Here is a 20,879-nt window from a genome sequence, read left to right on the forward strand (position 1 = left end):
GGGGAGCGCTTCTGGTTATTGGCAGCATCCACGATAGTGGTAATATCAGCACCAATGCCGATCACGTTGCCGGCAGCATCGAGACCGTTCAAGGCCTTGTCGCCGGTGGAGGAACCACCATGGCTAGAGCCGTGGCCCTTGGGGGCGCGCTTTTGGTTGGCGGCTTCGGCGATAGTAGTGCCATCAGCAGCAATACCAACCAGGTTGCTAGCGACATCAAGTGCGTTCATGGCTTTGTCGCCCGAAGAGGAACCGCTATGGCTAGAGCTGTGGCCCTTGGGAGCGCGCTTCTGGTTGTTGGCAGCCTCAGCGATAGTTGCAGCATCGGATCCTATGCCAGTGATGTCCGACAAAGCACCAGTCCAAGTCGAAACCTTTTCACCGGTAGAGCCGCCAGAGCTAAGGTGGTGGCCGCCGCGAGGGTCACGGGTCAACAAGTTGGAAGAGCGTCCAGCAATTGGCACACCAATGACAGAGTTGGCAGAGAGGATGGTGGCAAGAGCCACAGTAGCGAGCTTGGAAGTGTCAATATACATCTTGAATGAAGATTGGTTGAGAGCTGAAGATGCTGCAAGGCAAAGAGTTGTAGAAAGCAGGAAGGCTTTGGGATTGGAAGCTTTGTAGTGAAGATTGTTGTGATTGTTGTTGATGATGAATTTGGTTCTGGAACGGATTTAAGCACTCTTTTATAGACCATTCCCTCTGATACATTGTTGTGAAGTTGTATACAAAGATGGCACATGGCCCCCAGGCTGACCAGGCGCACACCTTCATCGCGACGCTGTATAGCAAAGATTGACCTTTGGGGTTCGAGGATTGTGACAGCGCCTGCGCGCAGGATGAACACCAGGATCAGCCAAGATCTCAAGTATTGGGCGAGCTTATTTTACTCTAATGAAGAGTCAATAAGTATGGGCATGTTATTGGAAAATGGTAATGGAGTGGGAACCAACCTGGGGGCCATTTCAATCCTCTGGGATGCATTCAAAATTGGAAAAGCCACATTGCCAAGAGCCGCACTGTTTAAAATTCCAGCGTGCGATCTGAATAGTCTCTGGCCATTTGGGGGTGGCAGGACCCTGCTGAGGCTATGCCGCAGAAATGACAGTTGAAACAGTCTGTGCCTATTTTGGCCTGGATAAGGCAGTTTTCCTCATCTTTCAAGTCTCCTCAGCGTGCATTGTCGAAACACATGGAGAGTTTGCATTCTCTAGGGATCTGTATCGCTTGACCCTGCCGTGAGTTGTATTGTAGAGAGTAGTAGACTCATGCGGTGATAGCGGTGATAGCAGAAATCAGGTCTACCGCTTTATTCTGCCATGTCTATTCTTCCATGGCCAATACAGCAATCGAGTACAACTCCTCGTCCACCACGTATTTTTCTTCGTAAGGCTAATTCTCGATTGTCAACCTCATCTTTGTATCCCATATACTTGAATTCTACGCATGTTCATTCTCAATGGCCAACTGAGTCAGGAACTGGATAGCATCGGACAATCAAATCCTTCGGGCTACCAAGCCACGCCGCAATTTACGGCTTTCTGAGTGGTGGTTAATTTTATGAACAGCTAGTTAAATGAATTTATGCAGCTAACACTAGATGCAGAAGCAATGCGCTAGATCCTGATTTGTGACACAATGAATGCAACAAGGCTATTTCCAATCTAGGGCGGTTTCAATTATATTGCTCACAAATTTGGGGCCATTAAGTGGGATGCGCTTGCTATACCATATCGAGACTGGTTCGGTACTGCAGTGAAATGCGGCTGAAATGGTTCTACCCGCTCGGAATGACGGTCTCGATACCAATTTAGGAATACGATTATACTTGGCCAGCCTTACCCTTGTGCTTGGACTTCATGGAGTGATGACAGGCGAAATCCGCCGTGTTCATGACGAATAAGGAGCTGAATGCATGACAATTTTGATGGACTGAGTTCCTCACTTGATTCTATTTTCTCATTCGGTACCGACCCGGACGTGAAAACACCCTTGCAGACGCTCTCGGTCGACCAACTACTGGAGTACACAAGAAGGATGAATACCGCCAACAGATCATTCTAAAAATAAATTCAGTTGAGCAGTTACTGGAAACTGATGGGCCAGAGGTCAATACTTTGGACCCTTCTCTGTATGTGGTTGACCAAATACTTAAAGCCAACCGGGAGTCCACTGCGGAAGAATACCGTGAGAAGTCTCAGGAGGGAGTGGATGATTGGAATCTACAAGATAGTCTGCTCATGAAGGGAAATCGACTATTCTTTCCGAATGATGATCCTGAACTATGTACCTGGTTGCTTGATGAAGTACATGCACAGGTATCAACGGCACACCCAGGAAGCACAGAAACCCAGCAGCTTATTAAGGCGCGATACTACTGGCCAACCTGGAGACGAGATATTGAGAGATATATATACGAACCTGCTTGAAGTGTCGAAAAGCTGAGAATCCACCGAGATCGCGCCCCAGGACTCCTACAACCCATGCCTATTGCAGAGAGACCATGGCAGCATATAGCAATGGACTTCAGATCCTTTCCACCTGACAAGAATGATTATGACATGGCTTTAGTGATCGTGAACCGATTCAGCAAGAGACACATCAGCATTGAGCATGTCCATGGGCATTGCAAATCTTTCGTACCGTGAAATTGCAGGCCCACTCCATATCTATATTTTGCTGCTTATTCTGCTCTATATTGTTTGATTCGCTGCAAATTGGTTTATTGGCCAGACGATATCTTCGCGACAGAGATTACAAATGGTTACAGAACGCTAAACACTTTGTGGTTGGACTGCCATTCCCATCCAAAAGAACGTTAAGGGACTTGCTCAAAATATTGACCGTCTGTTTTAAGTGTTTCTTCTGTTTATCACTTTTACGTCTATCTTCCGCTCAGGTTTTGTACTTGAGCTTTTTCCAAATCACTGGGACCTCGGTCAAGTTATAGCTTTGACGGCCTTCACACCACCTATTCTGAAGTGCTTCTATTGGTCGCTGTGTGAGTTTCGTTTTTCACAATTCTGTGTTCTTGGCTAGCCATATTAGTCAGGGTCGAGTCGTATTCGGCAGCCCGGATTCCATTACCATACAAAATTGCCAAGATGGACTCCAATCCTTTTGAATCAAATACAATGGTCACTTATAGCGAGCAATTATGATTGAATGCTATGGTATGGCTGAGCAGCTCAGCTAACAATGCTGGCAAGAGATGTCAAAGAATTTCTTCTCAAGATATAAATCCCGGTCCTATATATCAATATAGTTGGTTGGAAGAGTACACTTGGATGCGAAAGCAGTGTCACCCCTAAAAAGAGCATTCTGCTCGAAAGTCTTGCACATACAGGCGGTTTGGGGTGAGGAAATGGATCAGAAAGATTATAGAAGGAGGGACTACCTCGAGTACTCATAGGGACAAGAGGCCAAAACAACAGCTACGAGCCTTGAGTTCGTAAAATATGGTCTGTCATAGCTATAAGGCTCGAAATGGACAATAAAACTAATTAAATAATAATAATAATAGCGCCTGCCAATGAGGAAACAGTCCAGACAGCTGTGAGAACCCCAAGCTTAGGGGGACAGAACCTAGGTCCGATTAGCAAATGTGGACCAAGTATGTGCATGAATACGTACTCTTCCGAACTAAGTCCAATAAATCCGCCCCAAAAGAACCACTGCGCAATCCAGAGAAGGAGCATGCTTATGACCATGGCTGCATACAATCCCACAAATGCTTTCTGGGAAACCAAATGATGTTGGTCTTTAACAGAGAAAGTGCCATACACCTTGTAATCTCCTCCCTCGCTCCTTGTCAACGGTGTTTCTTCTGAGCTCCTACTCTCGCCTATCCAATAATGTGCCGAATCTTCCCTTGACCTTGTGCAAAGTTCATTCAAGCAGACCATCAGATCCTCCACAATTTTTGATAATGTCTGCTTGCCTCTCTGCCGCTTTGGTGGGTTGAGACTACCAGATCCAATCAACCTGTTCATCCTACGCGTGGCCCGCATTGACTGAATGAGCACCAGGCCAACAATCATAAGCCACATGAGTGCTCCAGCGTACATGGTTTTTGCTGATCTCCCTCTCTCCGCTCTTTCCATACCTCCAAAGTAGAAGTTGTGTTCTCGACCATAATTGACGGTCATAACCATGTAATATGATGATAGAAACTGGAGGATCATTTCCGCAAATAACAAAGACGCGGTCGCGGAGAATTTCTTCACTCCAAAGGGTTGTACACTAATCAGCAAAATCGTTAGCCAAGCAAGCCGAGGCATTGAGCACCAGAGAAGCATCAACTGAATAACGGGAACGTCCTCATAACCAGCGGTTCTCTGAACAAAAAGACTGTTGAACCAATTTGCAAGGAGTTGCAGAGCGGCGATCAAAGTTCCCTTGAAAAACCAACACCAAGGGGGTGAGTGCCATAGAAAGCCGCGTGTGATTTGATGTATGCCTGTTCTCTGGCTGAGACATGCTGTAAGAAAAGTAGCTACATTGACGAGAGCAAAGCTCCCGAGCTTCCACTCATTCGAGGCACATGTTTCTGTTGCCCTGATGTGTCCCAAACGGGTGATATAGGCAATGTCTGAATTGTTGGATGGCTTGATAGTCCATCGCCATGGAATCATGTCGATAGGGGTAGGGGCAGCTAATCGGCGCCAATCATCTGGCAGACCGTGCCAGTCCTGCACATTGTCACAAAGATCGTGGAGCCACTTGATATAGTCTATCCGGGTCTCGAATATCTGGCACGAACCTCCACAGGAATCGTAGCTGATGTTGCGGCAAAAGCAAGCCCTGTCAACTGCGCGCTTGACTTTGCAGTAGCCACTTGAGTCGAGCTCACAAGCATCGGTTACACATTGGTCAGTACGCTTGACCACCTGCTTTGGCATATCCGCGACACACATGGGCCAGTGCCAATCTTCGATGGGAATGTACGCGAATTGTGTGGTTTTGAGTCTGTCCGTCCAGTTATCGGGTAACGACGTCGACCCACAGGTGGCATTAATCCAGAGGAGCTCTTTTGTAAAGTCCAATTGTCCTGACTCTGAACAGGGTTCCTTTTTGAGATCTATAGTGAAGGCGCTGCAGAAGCAATTTTTATCAAAATAGTCGCCATCTCTGATGCGACGCCGGACGAGATTGTAGCCAACAGTTTCAGAATCCAGAGTGATCATGGACCTTAGAAATTCACTATATTCCCAAGGACGAGCAGCATTTCCGGTATGTTGGGTAGTGCTTGTGAAACTACAGGACGCCATTACACGTTGAAATGGTTCCATTGATAGAGCAGAAACTGAGCCGGTCAGACATGTTGGTGCATTATAAATCACGTCAACGGCCGCGTACCCTTCAGCTAGGGAGACTGGGGAGAGATTTTGCAGCCCGTTCGCGTCGCCGACATCGACAAACCACGTTCGACCGGTGATGTTACGAACCCATTGATACAACTGCGCTCTGGCGAGTACTGATCTACCACAGTATGGGAGATAACTTCCAATAACGTCGGGGGAAAATGCAATTCTGAGACAGCTGAGCTGAGTCAGCCATTGGTGGTGGGTGCAGATAGCTCCAAAGTGGGAGGTGCATTGTTTGCTGGTGCATTTCGTCATGGTGCTAAGCCAGGTGGACTGGTCTTGCTGAGCTATGCACTGTGGCATAGGAGCCAAATCTTCAGGGTTGACCCAGCCATTGTAGTTGTTTTGGGGTAACAAGGTACTGTCCTCCCCATCATAATTAATGGTAGCGGTGTAGGGCGCTTCTGCAGTATCAGTGTTGTTGCCAGAGATAGATGGAGACCTTGGGAGGAAACTACTTCTCGCATCTACCCCGTAAGCTCCAGCCATCAACAGCACGAGATACGTACTAGATAGTTTCATCTTGTTGACGGTGTCAAGGCGTCTTGTACTTCGAAGTAGTGTGAACGGAACCCGCTGGGGCCTTCTTGATTCGGTTGTGAAATGATATTTCTCCGGAGCGGGGTTGTCGGATTCGGATTCGGATTAACTCATACCCGTCCCAGCCAATCCCATCCATGAGCGGGGTGGTGGTATGCTGAGAATGACAAAAGAGGTTAGTGCTTTCTTGGCTATATCACCCTCCTGTATTCTGGTTCTCTACATTAATCTATTATCTTTTCTTTCTGGCGTTGTGCCTTGTACTATCGAGATAAAAGGTATGGGGACTAATTTGAGGAGTTGAGTATAGTGTATTGTAAATGGTTGGTTACTTGTATACGCAGAGTTCTCCTTGCCAGGGATTCAGCTCCCATGCAGAGAAACCTTGTTCTCTCTTGCCACATACCGGCACCACAATTGACCTCGCTTCAACACGTACACACCATATATTCTTTTATAGTATCTCGCGTGCGAGTCTGCTTGGGTTTTTGGACGCTGTCAAGCAGCAACTTCAGCTTCTTGCGAATTGAAGAGCTTCGTACGTTCATTACCACCATATACAACATACCCAAAAACAGAAACAAAGGGTATTAAAATAAACCAACAGTGTGAAATATAGAAATTATACCAAATCCCACTGACAAACATATGCCCACGCCATCCCCACCCTCCCAGTCAAAGCCCTGAACTCCTCCGCTGTGACACCGCGCGCATCCTTCCGATCTCCAAAGCTCGTCAACACGGCAATCTGCAGCTTCTGCCCAGAAGCCCCTAACATCTGCGCATCGGGGATATCAATGTACCAGACGTCTCCGCCACCACCGGGCGTTGAGCCGCGTACGTGGTTGAACGGGAGACGTTCTTCTTTGCGGCCGTCGATTCCGTGGGTTTCGAGGAGGAAGAGGCCTGGAAGTGCCTTGGAGTGGTGCTCGAAGGTCCAGTGAGGGCAGATGAGGTTGAATTGAACGCGGAGGGGACCAGGGGTGCTGTTGATGGAGATCTGGTTGGTTGCTGGGTAGAAAGAGGAGGGGTCTAGGTTATGTTTGTGGGCGTCTGTGAAAATGAAGGGATGTTTGGGGACGTGGAGAAGGTATTCTTCCCAGGAGATGGAGGGGCGGCCGTCGTCGCGGAAGAAGTGGTCGCGGTTGCTTGGGTAGTGGGATTGGCCGAACTCGTCGTTTGTTTTGGTGAAGTGTGACGGCGAAAAGACCTTGATGTAGGGTTGGCCGTTGCCGTTGACGGCACCAGCACCCCAGCACGCGTCGATGAGTTTCCAGTGTCCATTGTCAATGCGGACGGCGTTCCAGGCGTGGCCCCCTGGGTTGTAAGGCGGGAGGGCAGAGCCTGGGGCTGGGTCAGTGTAACCGGTTCCCTTGCCGTGACCACCAACGACAATGGCCTCGAGACCAGCGTGGGTTGCTAGGGCCGCGAAGAGTCCGGCGTAGCCTTCACATACGGCGAGGCCTGTGGCTAGGGTGCTTTGTGGCGTAGACGGCTTCAAGCAGTTGTTGTAGAGTGCGTAGACATCGTATTCAACGTTGTGATGCATCCAAGTGAAGATTGTCCGGGCCTTGTCCGTTAGCGATGGAAATGGTGCGGTCAGGGCATTCGCCAGCCAAGAGAGGTCCTGCGTTGGCAGCGATTGACGTGGAAATTGCGCCGCATGCTCGTCTGGAGCAGAGAAGTCACGGCATTTCAAGCAAGTCGTAGTCTGAGTCACGGCAGATGAAGACGAAGCATTCATACGAGGTTTCGATGCTTCGATTTTGGAGAGATCAGGACGAGAATCCCGCGGCACCAGTGGTGGAATCCCGTTCGGAGAAGGATGATCCTGGGCAGTCGAACGACCGTTTGCACCGTCACTATTACTCTTCTTCGACCCCCCAAATCCAAGCAGGCGGGGATCAACCGGTCTAGGTGGGGGCGGAAGTCTTCTTGTCGGAGGTCTAGCCTCTCTATTCTGTTGCTGCGTCGCCGGTTCCTGTTCTCTCGTAGGTGTCCGCGGAGGAAGTCGGGGAGGCAGCGCGGGGGCCGGAGAACGACTACCGTTGCTCAAGGTACTGGCATTCGATGCTGGTCGGTGGGGTAATTGTGGTTTTTGGCCCTCGTTTCCATTCGTAGTTCCGTTCGACTGAGACACTGGCCGCGGAGGTGGCGGCGGTGGCCTAGGACTCGTCCCCCGTCTCGAGGGCAAGGGAGGAGCCGTTCTCTCCGAAACGGCAGACAGACATGAAGTGTTGGAGGTAACTGAATCCCGAGAAACTCCCCGCTGTAACGATGACGGTCTGCACGGTAGACTAGGGGGCGCTGGGTCTTGAGGTTGAAGCTGTTGAGTGGACGGCCTCCGTGATGGCAATGGTGGGGGCGGAGGCTTTGCTTTCTTGACACCGTTTCCATTAACACCGTTCTGGCCATTCTCGTAGTTATTACCGACAATTAATCTCGGAGTTTGAGGGACCGGCTGATTGCCGATTGAGCGATCCGCGACGGAGCCGTTGACATTGCTCGGAGGATTATTGACCGTCTTGCTGTGCACTGGAGGTGGGCGCGAGGTGGGTTGTGGACGGGCGCTAGGGGCCAGGGGTTCTGAGGGCTGATTAAATTTGGCAAGTCGCTCTTTGAAGGAGAGGACGGGCGCTTCCTCTGTTTCTGTCATGGTAGAGTATAGTGAGTTGTGGTGTTGATAATCTCCCTCGACGATCGTTGGTCGTGGAGAGCGAATGGGCGTGGCGAATCACCGAAATGATTGTTGAGGGCCGACAGCAGAGAATAAGAGAAGAAATCGCACAAACAAGATAGGGTAATATAGAGAAGGAAAGAAAATAAAGAAGAGTAGAGAAGAGGGAGGATGAAGAGAGGAGGAAGAAATAAAGAGAGCCTCGCAGGGCTGAGCGGCTCCACCTCCGCCCACGGATCTATACAGGAACCAAAAGGGTATACCCCAACACTACTATACAAACAATATACCTACAAACTCGTCTTGAAAGCCTTCTTCACCATAAACCCACTCAGTACAACCGCAGCACACACCACCGGTACTCCAAAAGCACCAGTAAACGCTCCCAGGAACCACGCAGACTCGGCCCCCACACTGAATAAATACTCCCATTCTGGCGAATACCACGGCGCAATGAGACTGAAGCACAAGCCAACCCAGAAAAATCCAACGACCTTGCGCCATATCCCCTGCGGTTGTGGGAGAGCAAAGTGTTGCCAGAAACCTTGAATGGTGATTTCGATCAAGAGGCCCAGGCCGGATAAGCCAAAGAAATGCATTGCCCCCGAAAAGGGAATATTTGCTGACAGGGCACCAAGGATGTGCATCAGACCGGAAAGAAAAAACACATTTACGATGGTGAGATATCGTCTCAGCACGGACGAGCGAGGAAGGTGGAGGACATGGCGAGTGATCGCATTACTAGTCGCTGTAAATGGCAGTCGCATGAATTGATGCCAGCAAGTCCTACACAGTTAGCGTTATAGGCATCATTTGCCTTGGGATACAGACTCACCCCCAAAGATTCCGCAAACTATACAAATCCCAGAAATCCCCAAACAATGGCGGAAAATTCTCCGTCGGGACACCCATCCCAGCATAAACAACCGACACAAGCCGGTACGATATATCAAATCCCAGCCGCCCGATCAGCGCAATCACCAGCATCGACGCTGCCGACGTCGCCCACGGCCCTGGCTGCAGATCCAATGGCCCCAGCTCCCGAGGATTAGCTGGAAACGCTCTCTGACTCGTCCACGTCCGAAACTGTGAGAAGACCAGGTCGAAGCAGAGACATTGCCAAAGCGTGATGACCGTTTGTCGTAGCATGAACGGGCCACGTGCTGGCGGATATGATTTGTAGTATGACGGGAATGACGGTATCCCTCGTACCTGCCACGCCGTACTGACTGCCCGCGGGTCGATGGTCAACCGTGCAGCCGTGATCATGTCTAAATAGCCGCTGCTAGGACCGTCAGGCGGGAATAACGCAGCAGCTGTTCGCATGACCAGTGGTAAAGGCACACAGCCTTGTAGTACTCGATAGAGGACATTCTCATTGTAGTCCGCGCCAGAGAAGAGATTCTCTGGGCTGTAGACCCAGAGCATCCACGCTGTCAGAGCGCTCACGTTCACGGAACGGAGCCATGATCGATTAGGCGTTGCTACCAGGAGGATCCATGTGAAAAGTTGTTGAATCCCATTGACCACCAAGGGATCTTGCAGGGTTTGGTATGCGGTGGTCATGTTCTAAAATATCGATTGTAAACAATGAGCTGAAGCTGAAGCTCAGCTGAACATATACATGCTGAGTCAGAAGGCTTGGCATTTAGAGGTATAAATGGGTCTAGTGGAGAAGCATCTATTCAGTTGTATTAGAAAGACCAGAGAAAGATTCAAAACCGAACTCCAATATCCAGCACTTCAGTTCAGTATTTCCACGATCTGGAAGTGAACAACAATGAAAATTACAGTAGAAGGGAACAAAAAAATAAGCGATAAGTATAAGACACGAAGAAATCCCAAACGCAGCCCAATGCTGAGAAAATAAAGAATAGCAGAAAGAAGAAGCAGCAGGGAATTTCCTAATGATAGGGTCTTCCGTAGGCATCCTCCAGTCGAGGAAGATGGTGAGCAGTCATTAGCATCACATATTCTAATACACAAACTCCTCATCTCCTCGTTCAAACGTTTTTGTACAGGAGCAGCGGTTCGCCGACATTCTCGATCTCGGGAATTGTACATTTTAGGTCAAATGCCTTGGACAAAACGATTTTGAATATCTATCACGTTAGCGCACAGCCTTTCATGTCATTGGCTGAGTGTCATCCTACCTTCTGCACGTTGATACTGTGACTAGTGCTGCTGAAAATCAAACTCGCCTTCATGGCCTTGGCAAATCGTTTGGCCTAAAATGGTTAGCCGTGTACAGTGTTACAGATACCGATTGTCTTACCTGAATAGAAATCTCCTCTTGGTCCTCGCGGGGAAAGTTGACAAAATGATCATACTTTGTTCCAACAAGGAAGGGAATAGCCGTTTTGTTAAACCCACGGCCCTGTCGGTACCACTCCTTGATCGAATTCAATGTGCTCTTCCGTGTCAAGTCGAACATGAACAGAATAGCTACAGCATCGTTGCACACAAGCGGAAGCATGTTGACGAATTCTCGCTGACCACCGAGATCCCAGATGGAGAAGGTGATCTCTGTGTTGCGAATTGAGATGGTCTTTTCCATAAAGTTGACACCTTGACACGGCACGAGTCAGTCTATAATTCTCGTTTCAGGTAAGGAAGCTAACTCACCAAGAGTTTGAATATAATCCTCATCCCAGCTCCCCTCAACATATTTGACCATTAGACTCGTTTTCCCAATCTGAGCATCCCCGACCATTCCCACCTTAATCACCACACTATTCTTCGAAACGGCTTGAGACGACTGTTTCTGCACATCTTGAGACTGCTGCGAATATCCATGTCGTTCCGCCCCACTCGACAACCCGGAACTCGGTCTCGACGACGGCGGCGGAAGTTGTGGCTGGTAGGTACTCAATGTGGGGGACTGGTTGAAGCGGGATTGTTGATCGGCGTCGTATAATGGGGTATAGGAGGAGGAATAATGGGCTCGCGAGTCGCTGCTGTAGCCGTTGTTGTGGTTGTGAACCGTGGTCGCTGTGTCTTCTAGAACCCCGGCAGGCTGTTTCTGCGGCTCCGCGACATTTGGTTCAAGGTACGGCATATCCATCCTGAAACCAAAAGAAATATGTGACTCTCTGTTTCTATGTAGGCGATCTGATGTGGACGTGAAACGATACCGTCAGTTCTTCCAATACGGGACGATACGGATGATGGACATGCGATGGAGATGGCGATGGCGATATGAGCGGCGCGGGGACGGAGAGTCGGCGCTTAACACGCACCAGCGTCTGTCAGGAGAGAGCGACGTTGACTGGCAGACTGGTAATCCAGAATACACAGGTTGTAGCGAGGTTTTAAATGAGCGTAAAGTCTTTTGTTTGGTTTTCGAATCCCCGGTTGACAACACCAACTAGACTCTTCGGAGGGGAAACAATTCGAAGCCGCACGTTTGTTTAGGCTTGGCAGACCGGACAGATGACGTGAGGAACGAGATATGAGTAATATGCAGCATAGAGGTTGAACAATGTGCATACAGCAATTATAGAATCTGTAAAATAGTGATATGCTCTTGGTCTTATGCTGTATTCTCTTTGTACTAGCCCCTCTCCTATTGTAGTCCGTCGTGTTTACTATTTTCTGAAGAGGTCCAGCCGATCTGCGCTAGTCCGCGATAGGATTAGTGCCTATCCCACCTGATTCCGCCCGACAGAAAAAAAAAAAAAGTTCCTGACCACCATAAAGCCCTAATCAGCACGACGTGAGTCGTTGGGGAATTCTTTTTATATTTTCCTTAATTGTTTAAGATTGATCGTCTTATCATAATATCGCACCATGTCCAAGAGAGCAGCTGACGCCGTTGAGGAACATCCTACCTCGCTCAAGGCTGGTGAGCGACCGGTTGCCGACGCCCCTCCGGACGAGATTGGAGAGTTTGAGGACGAATTCGAAGATGAGTTTGAGAGTGAAGATGAGATTCTTGAGGCAGGTGTAGATGGTCGACCGGACGCTGAGCGTGAAGAAGAAGAGAAGGGTAATTCTTATCTATTCTTATTCTATCTTTTGAAAGTGTGCGCCTGGGCTAACGGTAGAATGAAAAATATGCAGATGGCATGGAAGTCGACCAAGAAACGTTTATCCCCGGAAGAACAAAACTGGGCCCCGATGAGATCCTCTCCCCCGATCCGTCTACATATGATATGCTACACTCGATGAGTACGCCGTGGCCGTGTCTGTCGTTCGACATTGTCCGCGATTCGCTAGGCGACAACCGCAAGACCTACCCCGCGACTGTCTATGCCGTGACCGGTACGCAGGCCGACACTGGTCGCGCCAAGGATAACGAATTGATGGTTCTCAAAATGAGCTCTTTGAGCAAAATGGAGAAAGAGGGCGAGAATGATTCGGATAGCGAGTCAGACGACGACGACATGGGCGAGCCGATTCTGGAGTCCAAGTCGATTCCGCTGGGTTCGACCGCAAACCGCATCCGCGCACACCAGACACCGTCTTCGTCTCCCGACAAGCCCGCGCAGACTATCACGGCGACGATGCTGGAGAACGCACAGGTAGTGATCCACGATGTCACGCCGCAATTAACTAGCTTCGATGTCCCGGGTACCATTCTTCCTCCGTCGGCTTCGAAGCCACTGTCGACACTGCGCATGCACAAGTCAGAGGGTTATGCGCTGGACTGGTCGCCCCTGCAGCCGCTGGGCAAACTGTTGACTGGTGATAACGACGGATTGATCTACGCGACGACGCGGACCGAAGGCGGCGGATGGGTGACAGACACCCGGCCGTTCACAGCTCACACATCGTCCGTCGAGGAACTACAATGGTCCCCGAACGAAAAGAACGTCTTTGCATCTGCAAGCAGCGACGGCAGCGTCAAGGTGTGGGACGTGCGATCGAAGTCGCGCAAACCCGCAGTGGATGTGCAAGTATCCAACACAGACGTCAACGTCATGAGCTGGTCGAACCAGACCTTCCACTTGCTCGCAACAGGCGCCGATGACGGACAGTGGGCGGTCTGGGACCTGCGCCACTGGAAGCCTGGCACGGGCTCGGGACCGGGAGGCCAGCTGCAGCCGTCGCCGGTGGCGTCGTTTGATTTCCACCGGGAGCCGATTACGAGTATCGAATGGCACCCGACGGACGACAGTGTGGTGGCGGTTGGATCGGCGGACAACACAGTGACGCTGTGGGATCTGGCTGTTGAGCTGGATGACGAAGAAAGCCAGCGGACAGCAGCGCCGGACGTACCCTCGCAGTTGCTGTTTGTGCACTATATGGATTCGGTTAAGGAGGTGCACTGGCAGGCACAGATGCCGGGGACAGTGATGGCAACAGGAAGCAGCGGATTTGGGTAAGTCACGCCTCTCTTTCCCACTTGTTGCATATTGACAGCTAACGATCTGCAGTGTGTTCAAGACGATCAGTGTTTAGATGTATATACATGAGACGTGACATGATGAATCAATACCTTTCCGTACACTCTGCGACCTGGATTCGGTTTGTATTTATTTAGCATACAAGTAGTCCGTACAAGTTCTATGCACGATGCCGAGGGGTAGTGAAAAAGTGAAAAACAGCAGCAGTAGTTGTGACCAATCAGAAGATGCGTCATTTATTGAGTCATTTCCGGTAATATTGTACTATGGCCAGGTACATCGATGTGTATGGTCAGTACAGTACAGGCGAGGTACTTGTGCATAGTTGCATGGTACAAACTGGTGGAGCAGGACGGAGTACGGAGTATGACATGCATATACTTGTGCATAGTAAACAATAGATTATAGTTTATGCTGGGCAGAATGGTAATAGAGCAAACAATCATACAGTTTCACCCAGGTGTAATAATGCCATTTGCTATTCTGCAAGTACCAGTCTGTAACGGTATCCTAAAGCCTAGTGGAGCGGCAACGGAATAATTCATGCCGTCTTCACTATGTACAAACTGTAGCCTTAATATAGCGGCTATACAATGCAGGCTGATGCCATTGCGCATTCCGGATGCACTTCGGATATTTAACGGATGGATTGCGAACCACACTGATAGCACCAAGTCCTGTATAAATACTCCAGTCTGTACAGAGTACCCTGTACACAACGGAACGCCAAGGTCTTTCTTACTCCAAGCATAGTACAGTAGTAACTCCGTTCCCCTTTCAAACAAAGTTGACGGCAGGGAAATCCCCCACACCCCACATCGCGAGGACGGAATATGCTCCGTGCAGAAAAATCGGGTTTTCCTTATGGAATAAGAACATTCTCACTGGTGCTCCGTACAGCCACAAATCTCGGTTCCTTTGCCACAAAGCTACCATGTCCTCTAAATTAGCCTTCCTAGTTCTATTACCCCGGGCTGCCGTAAATAGTATAGTGGCAGCGTACAGTACAGGTCTCATTGGCCAGTTGGTTGATCGTCAGTCACGAGGTCTGGGGTCGGCTCTATCCTGTTTCGGACTAGCGCCGGAAACTAGACCTACCGAGGCTGCGGATTAGTCAGGAAGTTACATCATTTTTTACGGAAACGGTACTGTACGGTTTGTTTTATGCTCAAGGATGGCTGGTCACCGGTAATAGGATTCAACCCCTGTACGAGGACATGCAAGTACGAATAGAAAGACCTTCCATATAATTGTCTATTGCAATAGAATAGTGAGAGATATTGGAATTGAGATACTCTACTTATCTAATTCAATCCCATTCGATTCCATAAATATACAATTGCAATCATATCTCTGCTATCGGAGGCCATCCGACTGTTGGCCCAAAATAAAACGCGCTATCCCGCAATAGGAAAGTAGAATACACAATACCGTCCGTGCGTCCTAAGCCGGCCGGGTCTCGCCAATCCCGATTTCCGAATTACTGTATTACCAAACCATACCATACAGACCCACCCCCGCTGCCCTGTCACGGGCCATGAGGCCAATGCTTCTTAGTCCACTGGTATTATCAACCAATAAAAACCAACAACTAAGCTAGTGTATACACTAGTCAACGCTAAATGGGTGATCCATACTCAGTACAGGAATGTAACGATCAGCTCACTCCAGACCATACACGGTACCGTATCAACCGTTACCGCGTTTCTGTCGGCCGGAGGCGAAACACTACTCATCTTCTTGATTCTCTGCTGTCTATCGCTATCTTCTTCTTTCTTTTCTTTCTTTTTTTTTCCCCATCTTTTCTTCTCGTCCCTATTCTTTCTTTTCTTTGTTTTTCTTGTAGCCACATATACCTGTACTGCGTGCTACGCTGTATAGAATACAATTGAGCTCGGATATTCCCGGCTTATCAATCGGTTGCCCCATTCTCGCCGTGGGGAATCCACTATCACTACCACTGAGATACTACTAGAGTATCACTATCTTTCGCATCATTACTCTTACCACTCTTCAACACTACTATTGCTACTAAACTACTCTAATCGGTTAATGGTGGCTAAGCGCTCTCGTGTCTCGCCTCCGTCTCAAAGTCAGTCCTGTCTGTTCCTTGGTTCCGCGAACTTTGGAGCTCTCCCCTGCTGATTACGACCACTTCCAGGCCCTCCAGACACGTCTTCCCTCTCTCTCTATCTCAGTCTCTTTATTTGAATTCAATTTTGAGCACCAACTGTGTTCAAATTGCACTGTTGAGATCCGTTCTTTCTACTCTCGTGGCGGTAACTGGTAAGTTCACAAGGCCTCCAGGCAGCATTCCAATTCTGAGACAAATGGCTGACTTGATGTCATTTGGCCGGTTAGTTCTGTCGTGATCAATGCCAACTTGAGCCATTTTTACCGTCCTTTGAGATATAATCGCTTTGAACTTCCCCCAGCTACGCAATGCTACTGGACTCGATGGTCCAAGATCCAAAAACTAGCCCCAAAATGGAGGATCTGGCGAGTATCAGTGAGGTGCCAGCTGGTAGGCCAATCATTGCTTTACAACAATTCCCTACCCAGTTGTCTAATTCTTCACAGCCACCTCTAGAGATACCACGAAAAAGACCGAATCCAACACCCAGACCAATGCCAACATCCCTCCTTCCAAAACCGATAAGCCCCGTCCTCATGTCTGCACAACCTGCAGTCGGTCCTTTGCCCGGCTGGAACACTTGAAGCGCCATGAACGGTCGCATACCAAAGAGAAGCCCTTTGAATGCCCCGACTGTGCGCGCTGCTTCGCTCGTCGTGATCTTCTCCTTCGCCATCAGCAGAAACTACACATGACCTCAACCCCATCTTCGCGGCCCCGGAACGGCCGCAGAGAGAGCACCGGTGCTGCTGGGGTTGCCACCGGCGCTGCGTCTGGCGCCAATCGCGTACGGAAGAATTCCATTGCAAGCAACCCTAGTAACGTCCGTCCCAGAGCCAACACCATCAGCCACATCGACCAGGCTGCACTTGGGATTGTTGGCACCACTGCTCCCTCCCCTGTAGCGCCGCATCATCCGGGTCATGCCTATCACCCGAGTCTTAGCTCGACTTCTCTAGGCTCCCCATTGGATTATCGCCCGTTTAACACGGGTCAGACCCACCCTCCTCCCCATATCAATGGACTAACCAAACTGGAAACGTCGGGGCTGCCAATGGACTTTTCTGGTGGGTTGCGGACTGCCCCCGTCTACGGTAGCTTTGACGCGAACTTCAGCGACATGCTGATGGGCCATGGGAGTACAATCAACCCAGCGCAGCTGCACTTTGGCGGCTCACCACAGGGCTTCGACGAGTCTCCATCTCCTTTTACGCAGGCCGCGCACCACATGCAGCACCCTACTGATCCCATGATGGACGATGAGTTCAGTTTTGATTGGATGATGAACGGCGTCGATCCATCGCTACCTATGGGCAACAACGGTGCCGATTCTGCGGTCGACGAGTCCTCTCCATCGGCCATGAGCACGGGAAGCCAGAGCGGAATCAGTGAAGCCATGATGGACGGCCCGCATCGCCTATCTCTCTCGTCCTCCGCCTGGCACAACCCCTTCCCGCACGCCTCTGCGCCCGCCGCGAATCCGTTCGCGTTTGAATACCCTGCCTTGAACGATCTCGGGATCCCGCCTGAGACTGTCTCCCCCAAGTCCCTGATGGCGCAGAATAATCCCTTTGCTGAAACGTATGCCACCCCTCCGTCCATGACCTCGGTGGGTCAGCCTATGCTGGGAGGACATTCGCAGAGTATGTTTCCATCCTCTATGGCAACAAGCGGAGAATCTCCTAATCCTTTCCACCTTCCTTTCGCGAATAGTGCCCTACGAAGCAACCGTTCCTCAACCTCCACCGATACCTTTACAGACTCCACTCGACAGGCTTTATTAGCAAGCATGGCCCGACCGTCCGCTCTCCATCACCGCAAGTACTCCCAGCCCATCCTCCCGAGCCGCGATCCATCGTCCCGATCCATGTCCGGCTTCAACAGCACCGGACAATTACCCAGCACCCCTGATATGCAACGTTATATCTCGTCCTACATCACTTATTTCCACCCCCACGCCCCGTTCCTGCACATCCCGACTCTGAACTTCCAGGCTCCCGAATATACCAACAGCTTGTGCACCCCGAGTGGCCATCTAAATCTGAGTTCCACCGGCGTGGCCGGTGGCGGCGGTTGTCTAATCCTTTCCATGGCCGCTATTGGTGCTCTGTATGAGTTTGATACGGCCGCCTCCAAGGATCTCTTTGAAGCCGCCAAAAAGATGATCCAGCTTTATCTCGAAGAACGCCGCAAAGCAGACATGTCCGCTGCCTTGAATCGCTCTCACCCTGCTAGAGAAAACTCAGTACACAATACTCCTCTCTGGTTGGTGCAGGCCATGCTTCTCAATGTCTGGTACGGCCACACCTGTGGTGACAAGACGTCTGCGGATATCGCTAGCACACACTGCGCGGCGTTGGTTAGCCTTGCTCGAGCGGCGGAGTTAACCCACCATTTAGAACCTCAACAGCTGCCGAAAGACTACCTGACTCCGGGTCGGAATGGAGAGACAGAGGGCTCTGGAGCGTCATCTAGCCCACCCAGAGAGCGCAAAGAGTGGCTGGATTGGAAGATCGTCGAGGAACGCAAGCGAACTCTCTATACCATCTTTGTGCTCTCCAGTTTTGTCGTCTCTGCCTACAACCATGCGCCTGCACTTACAAACTCTGAGATTCAACTCAGCCTCCCATGTGAGGAGAACGTGTGGTCGGCGGAGTCCCCGCAAGCATGGAAGCAGCTAGGCGGACCCCAGGCGGCGAAGAAGCATTTACCTTTCTCGACTGCGCTGACTTCGCTTCTGACGGCTAGCCAACGGGAACAATCTGGGTCACTTGCCAATCCTCTGGCAGATGATGTAAAACCTAGCACGTTTGGTTGCCTCGTCTTGATCTATGCCCTACACAACTATATCTGGGAAACTCGCCAGCGTCATCTCGGTCGGCAGTGGACGATTCGAGAGACCGATGCTATGCAAGCTCATATTGAGCCTGCTTTGCGCGCTTGGCAATCTTCCTGGGCCAGCAATCCTATTCACAGTTTGGAACGACCCAATCCGTATGGAGCTGGTCCTCTTTCTGCGGATAGCATTCCTCTGTTGGATCTGGCTTATGTGCGGTTGTTTGTCAATTTGGGACGGTGCAAGGAGGCTTTCTGGCACCGTGATTGGAATACCATCTCCGACGAGCTGGCTCGCGGGACGGCCATCTTTAACCACGTGGACGAGATCACCCCAGATGTGCTTGATCCTTCGATCACCAATAGTGAAAGTTTGGGCTCGGTGCATCAGAGACGTGACTCCATCGCGGATCTTGGGGTAGGCGATCTTTCCATTTCCACCACTCCCACGCAGGAGACACCCATGCAAACATTGGCGGGTGTATATCGTCCGGGCCAATCCAAGCGCGAGAAGCTTCTTCGGAAGGCTGCATTTTACGCAGCTGATTCGATCTCCATGTCTAACCGCTTGGGTAATACATATGCTGAGTTTACCTCGCGAGATCTACCGATCCAATGCGCGATGTGTCTTTTCGACTGCTCGCAGGTTCTGGCTGAGTGGGTCACCACAGTTCAAGAGCGTGTTGGACCATACATGGGTGTTTTAGGACGCGACGAGGTGGACACAACTCAAGTGCCTGGTATATTGCTTCTAGAAGACGAGGACTGCAAACTGATTGACAAGGTCAAAGAAATACTGTCCACTGTGGAGGCCAAGATGCAGATCAACATCCAGAACAGCACAACAGTGTCTGCGTTGACTGCTTTACAACGTCTTCCAAGTGTCGTGGAAGGGGGCTACGGCTCCAAAGTGCTGATAGCGGCCTCGAGCCTTCTGGACAGGGCTGGTGTCTGGCCCGTGACAAAACTGATGGCTCATTCGCTGGAGGCGCAGGCTTTGCGGTTGAAGGAGCGTGCAGAAACGTCCTCGGTGATGGGAAGCAGCTAACGATGGTTGCATATGCATTATATGATTTGTCGACCAGTGCCTTATGACGATACCCTAGACAGGATACCCGACAATCTTTCAAAACCGCTCAATTGATTATTTATTCTGCTACTGGAGTTGACGGCCTCACTCAATTAAGTTTCCGCGCTGTTATATTATCTTTGGAGTTTACATCAAGGTTTATGTTTTTTCTATCTTGTTTCATTCAATATCTGGGTGTATGCGATTGATTATTTACGCCCTTCCACTGTGTTTGCAATTAAGATCTCATGCCAACGATCATGCCTCGTGTATGGTGTCCATGGTCAATGAGAACGGCCTATGATTGAAGTGACGAATTGACGTTTGCCATCTTCTACGATGATTGATTTTACGGGCCTTTCAACTTTGCCTTTTGAATCTGTTGCCATTTACCTTTCTCCGTGACTGTCTGATTTACCCCTTCTTATTTTTGCGTGCTATTTTGTGAGGATTATTTGCGCCGAGGACAAGGATACGATACCCCCGATTGGCTATGAAGGGAGGGCAGGGCATACAGCATGGACCGGAGCGTGTCTGCTGTTTGGACTAGAGCAAATATCTGGGTCTTTTTATGTGCATATAGTTTCTGTATATATTTCAATAGAAGCAAGTGCCTTTACATGTTTAAGGGATACGTAGTAGCTATTACTTGATTTTCTCAACCACTTGAACACTTCCCTTTCCATTTTGATGCCCTCGCAGAGATAGTGGGGTAACCTAAAGCTCCCATAGATTCATTTCACTCCAAAGATTCCCCTGTGTCTGGGGAGCATGTTCCTGGCTCTCAAAACAGGATCGGCTGTCTCAGGATCCGGGGACAGTTACCCAGGAGGTGCTATTCTTCTCATGCTCAATGCAATCTAGAATCCCAAGCATTTCAATTTTGCCGTTCCCAAACATGTACAGGGCA

The 20,879-nt window shown here is 50.0% G+C and overlaps 6 protein-coding genes across 6 annotated transcripts in view; 3 read left to right on the forward strand and 3 right to left on the reverse strand.

Annotated features, from left to right (window-relative positions):
* EURHEDRAFT_352562 (uncharacterized protein) overlaps nt 1-936 on the forward strand; it is a 1,880-nt gene extending 944 nt beyond the window's left edge. Inside the window, exon 2 of the mRNA XM_040778445.1 lies at nt 1-936. Within this exon, the coding sequence (XP_040640134.1) occupies nt 1-624 (624 nt within the window). The 3' untranslated portion in view covers nt 625-936.
* A 2,418-nt stretch (nt 937-3,354) lies between these two features.
* EURHEDRAFT_410966 (uncharacterized protein) lies at nt 3,355-5,898 on the reverse strand. The gene is made up of 3 exons (XM_040781487.1): nt 5,876-5,898; nt 3,634-5,833; nt 3,355-3,585 (listed from the first exon to the last, which is right to left on the reverse strand). Exons 1-3 carry the CDS (start codon nt 5,886-5,888, stop codon nt 3,504-3,506), a joined length of 2,295 nt encoding a protein of 764 aa, XP_040640135.1. The 5' UTR covers nt 5,889-5,898; the 3' UTR covers nt 3,355-3,503.
* Nucleotides 5,899-6,528: 630 nt separating this feature from the next.
* EURHEDRAFT_522183 (uncharacterized protein) lies at nt 6,529-10,149 on the reverse strand (the record flags this gene model as incomplete). The annotated part of the gene is made up of 5 exons (XM_040786859.1): nt 6,529-8,555; nt 8,874-8,913; nt 8,937-9,369; nt 9,419-9,669; nt 9,796-10,149. 5 exons carry the CDS (start codon nt 10,147-10,149, stop codon nt 6,529-6,531), a joined length of 3,105 nt encoding a protein of 1,034 aa, XP_040640136.1.
* A 60-nt stretch (nt 10,150-10,209) lies between these two features.
* On the reverse strand, nt 10,210-11,611 carry EURHEDRAFT_475896 (Spg1/Tem1 GTP-binding protein). The gene is made up of 5 exons (XM_040785413.1): nt 11,395-11,611; nt 11,209-11,355; nt 10,859-11,151; nt 10,737-10,811; nt 10,210-10,685 (listed from the first exon to the last, which is right to left on the reverse strand). The coding sequence occupies exons 2-5, from the start codon at nt 11,294-11,296 to the stop codon at nt 10,587-10,589; spliced, it is 555 nt and encodes a 184-aa protein (XP_040640137.1). The 5' UTR covers nt 11,297-11,355; nt 11,395-11,611; the 3' UTR covers nt 10,210-10,586.
* A 668-nt stretch (nt 11,612-12,279) lies between these two features.
* On the forward strand, nt 12,280-13,913 carry EURHEDRAFT_410969 (ribosome biosynthesis protein RRB1; the record flags this gene model as incomplete). Its single annotated transcript, XM_040781488.1, has 2 exons — nt 12,280-12,571; nt 12,646-13,913. Exons 1-2 carry the CDS (start codon nt 12,373-12,375, stop codon nt 13,908-13,910), a joined length of 1,464 nt encoding a protein of 487 aa, XP_040640138.1. The 5' UTR covers nt 12,280-12,372.
* A 2,475-nt stretch (nt 13,914-16,388) lies between these two features.
* On the forward strand, nt 16,389-19,948 carry amdX (putative C2H2 transcription factor (AmdX); the record flags this gene model as incomplete). Its single annotated transcript, XM_040784108.1, has 2 exons — nt 16,389-16,455; nt 16,512-19,948. 2 exons carry the CDS (start codon nt 16,389-16,391, stop codon nt 19,946-19,948), a joined length of 3,504 nt encoding a protein of 1,167 aa, XP_040640139.1.
* Between the last annotated feature and the right edge of the window lie 931 nt (nt 19,949-20,879).

Source organism: Aspergillus ruber (assembly GCF_000600275.1).
Source record: "Aspergillus ruber CBS 135680 unplaced genomic scaffold scaffold00008, whole genome shotgun sequence".
In the NCBI taxonomy this organism is placed as follows: domain Eukaryota; kingdom Fungi; phylum Ascomycota; class Eurotiomycetes; order Eurotiales; family Aspergillaceae; genus Aspergillus; species Aspergillus ruber.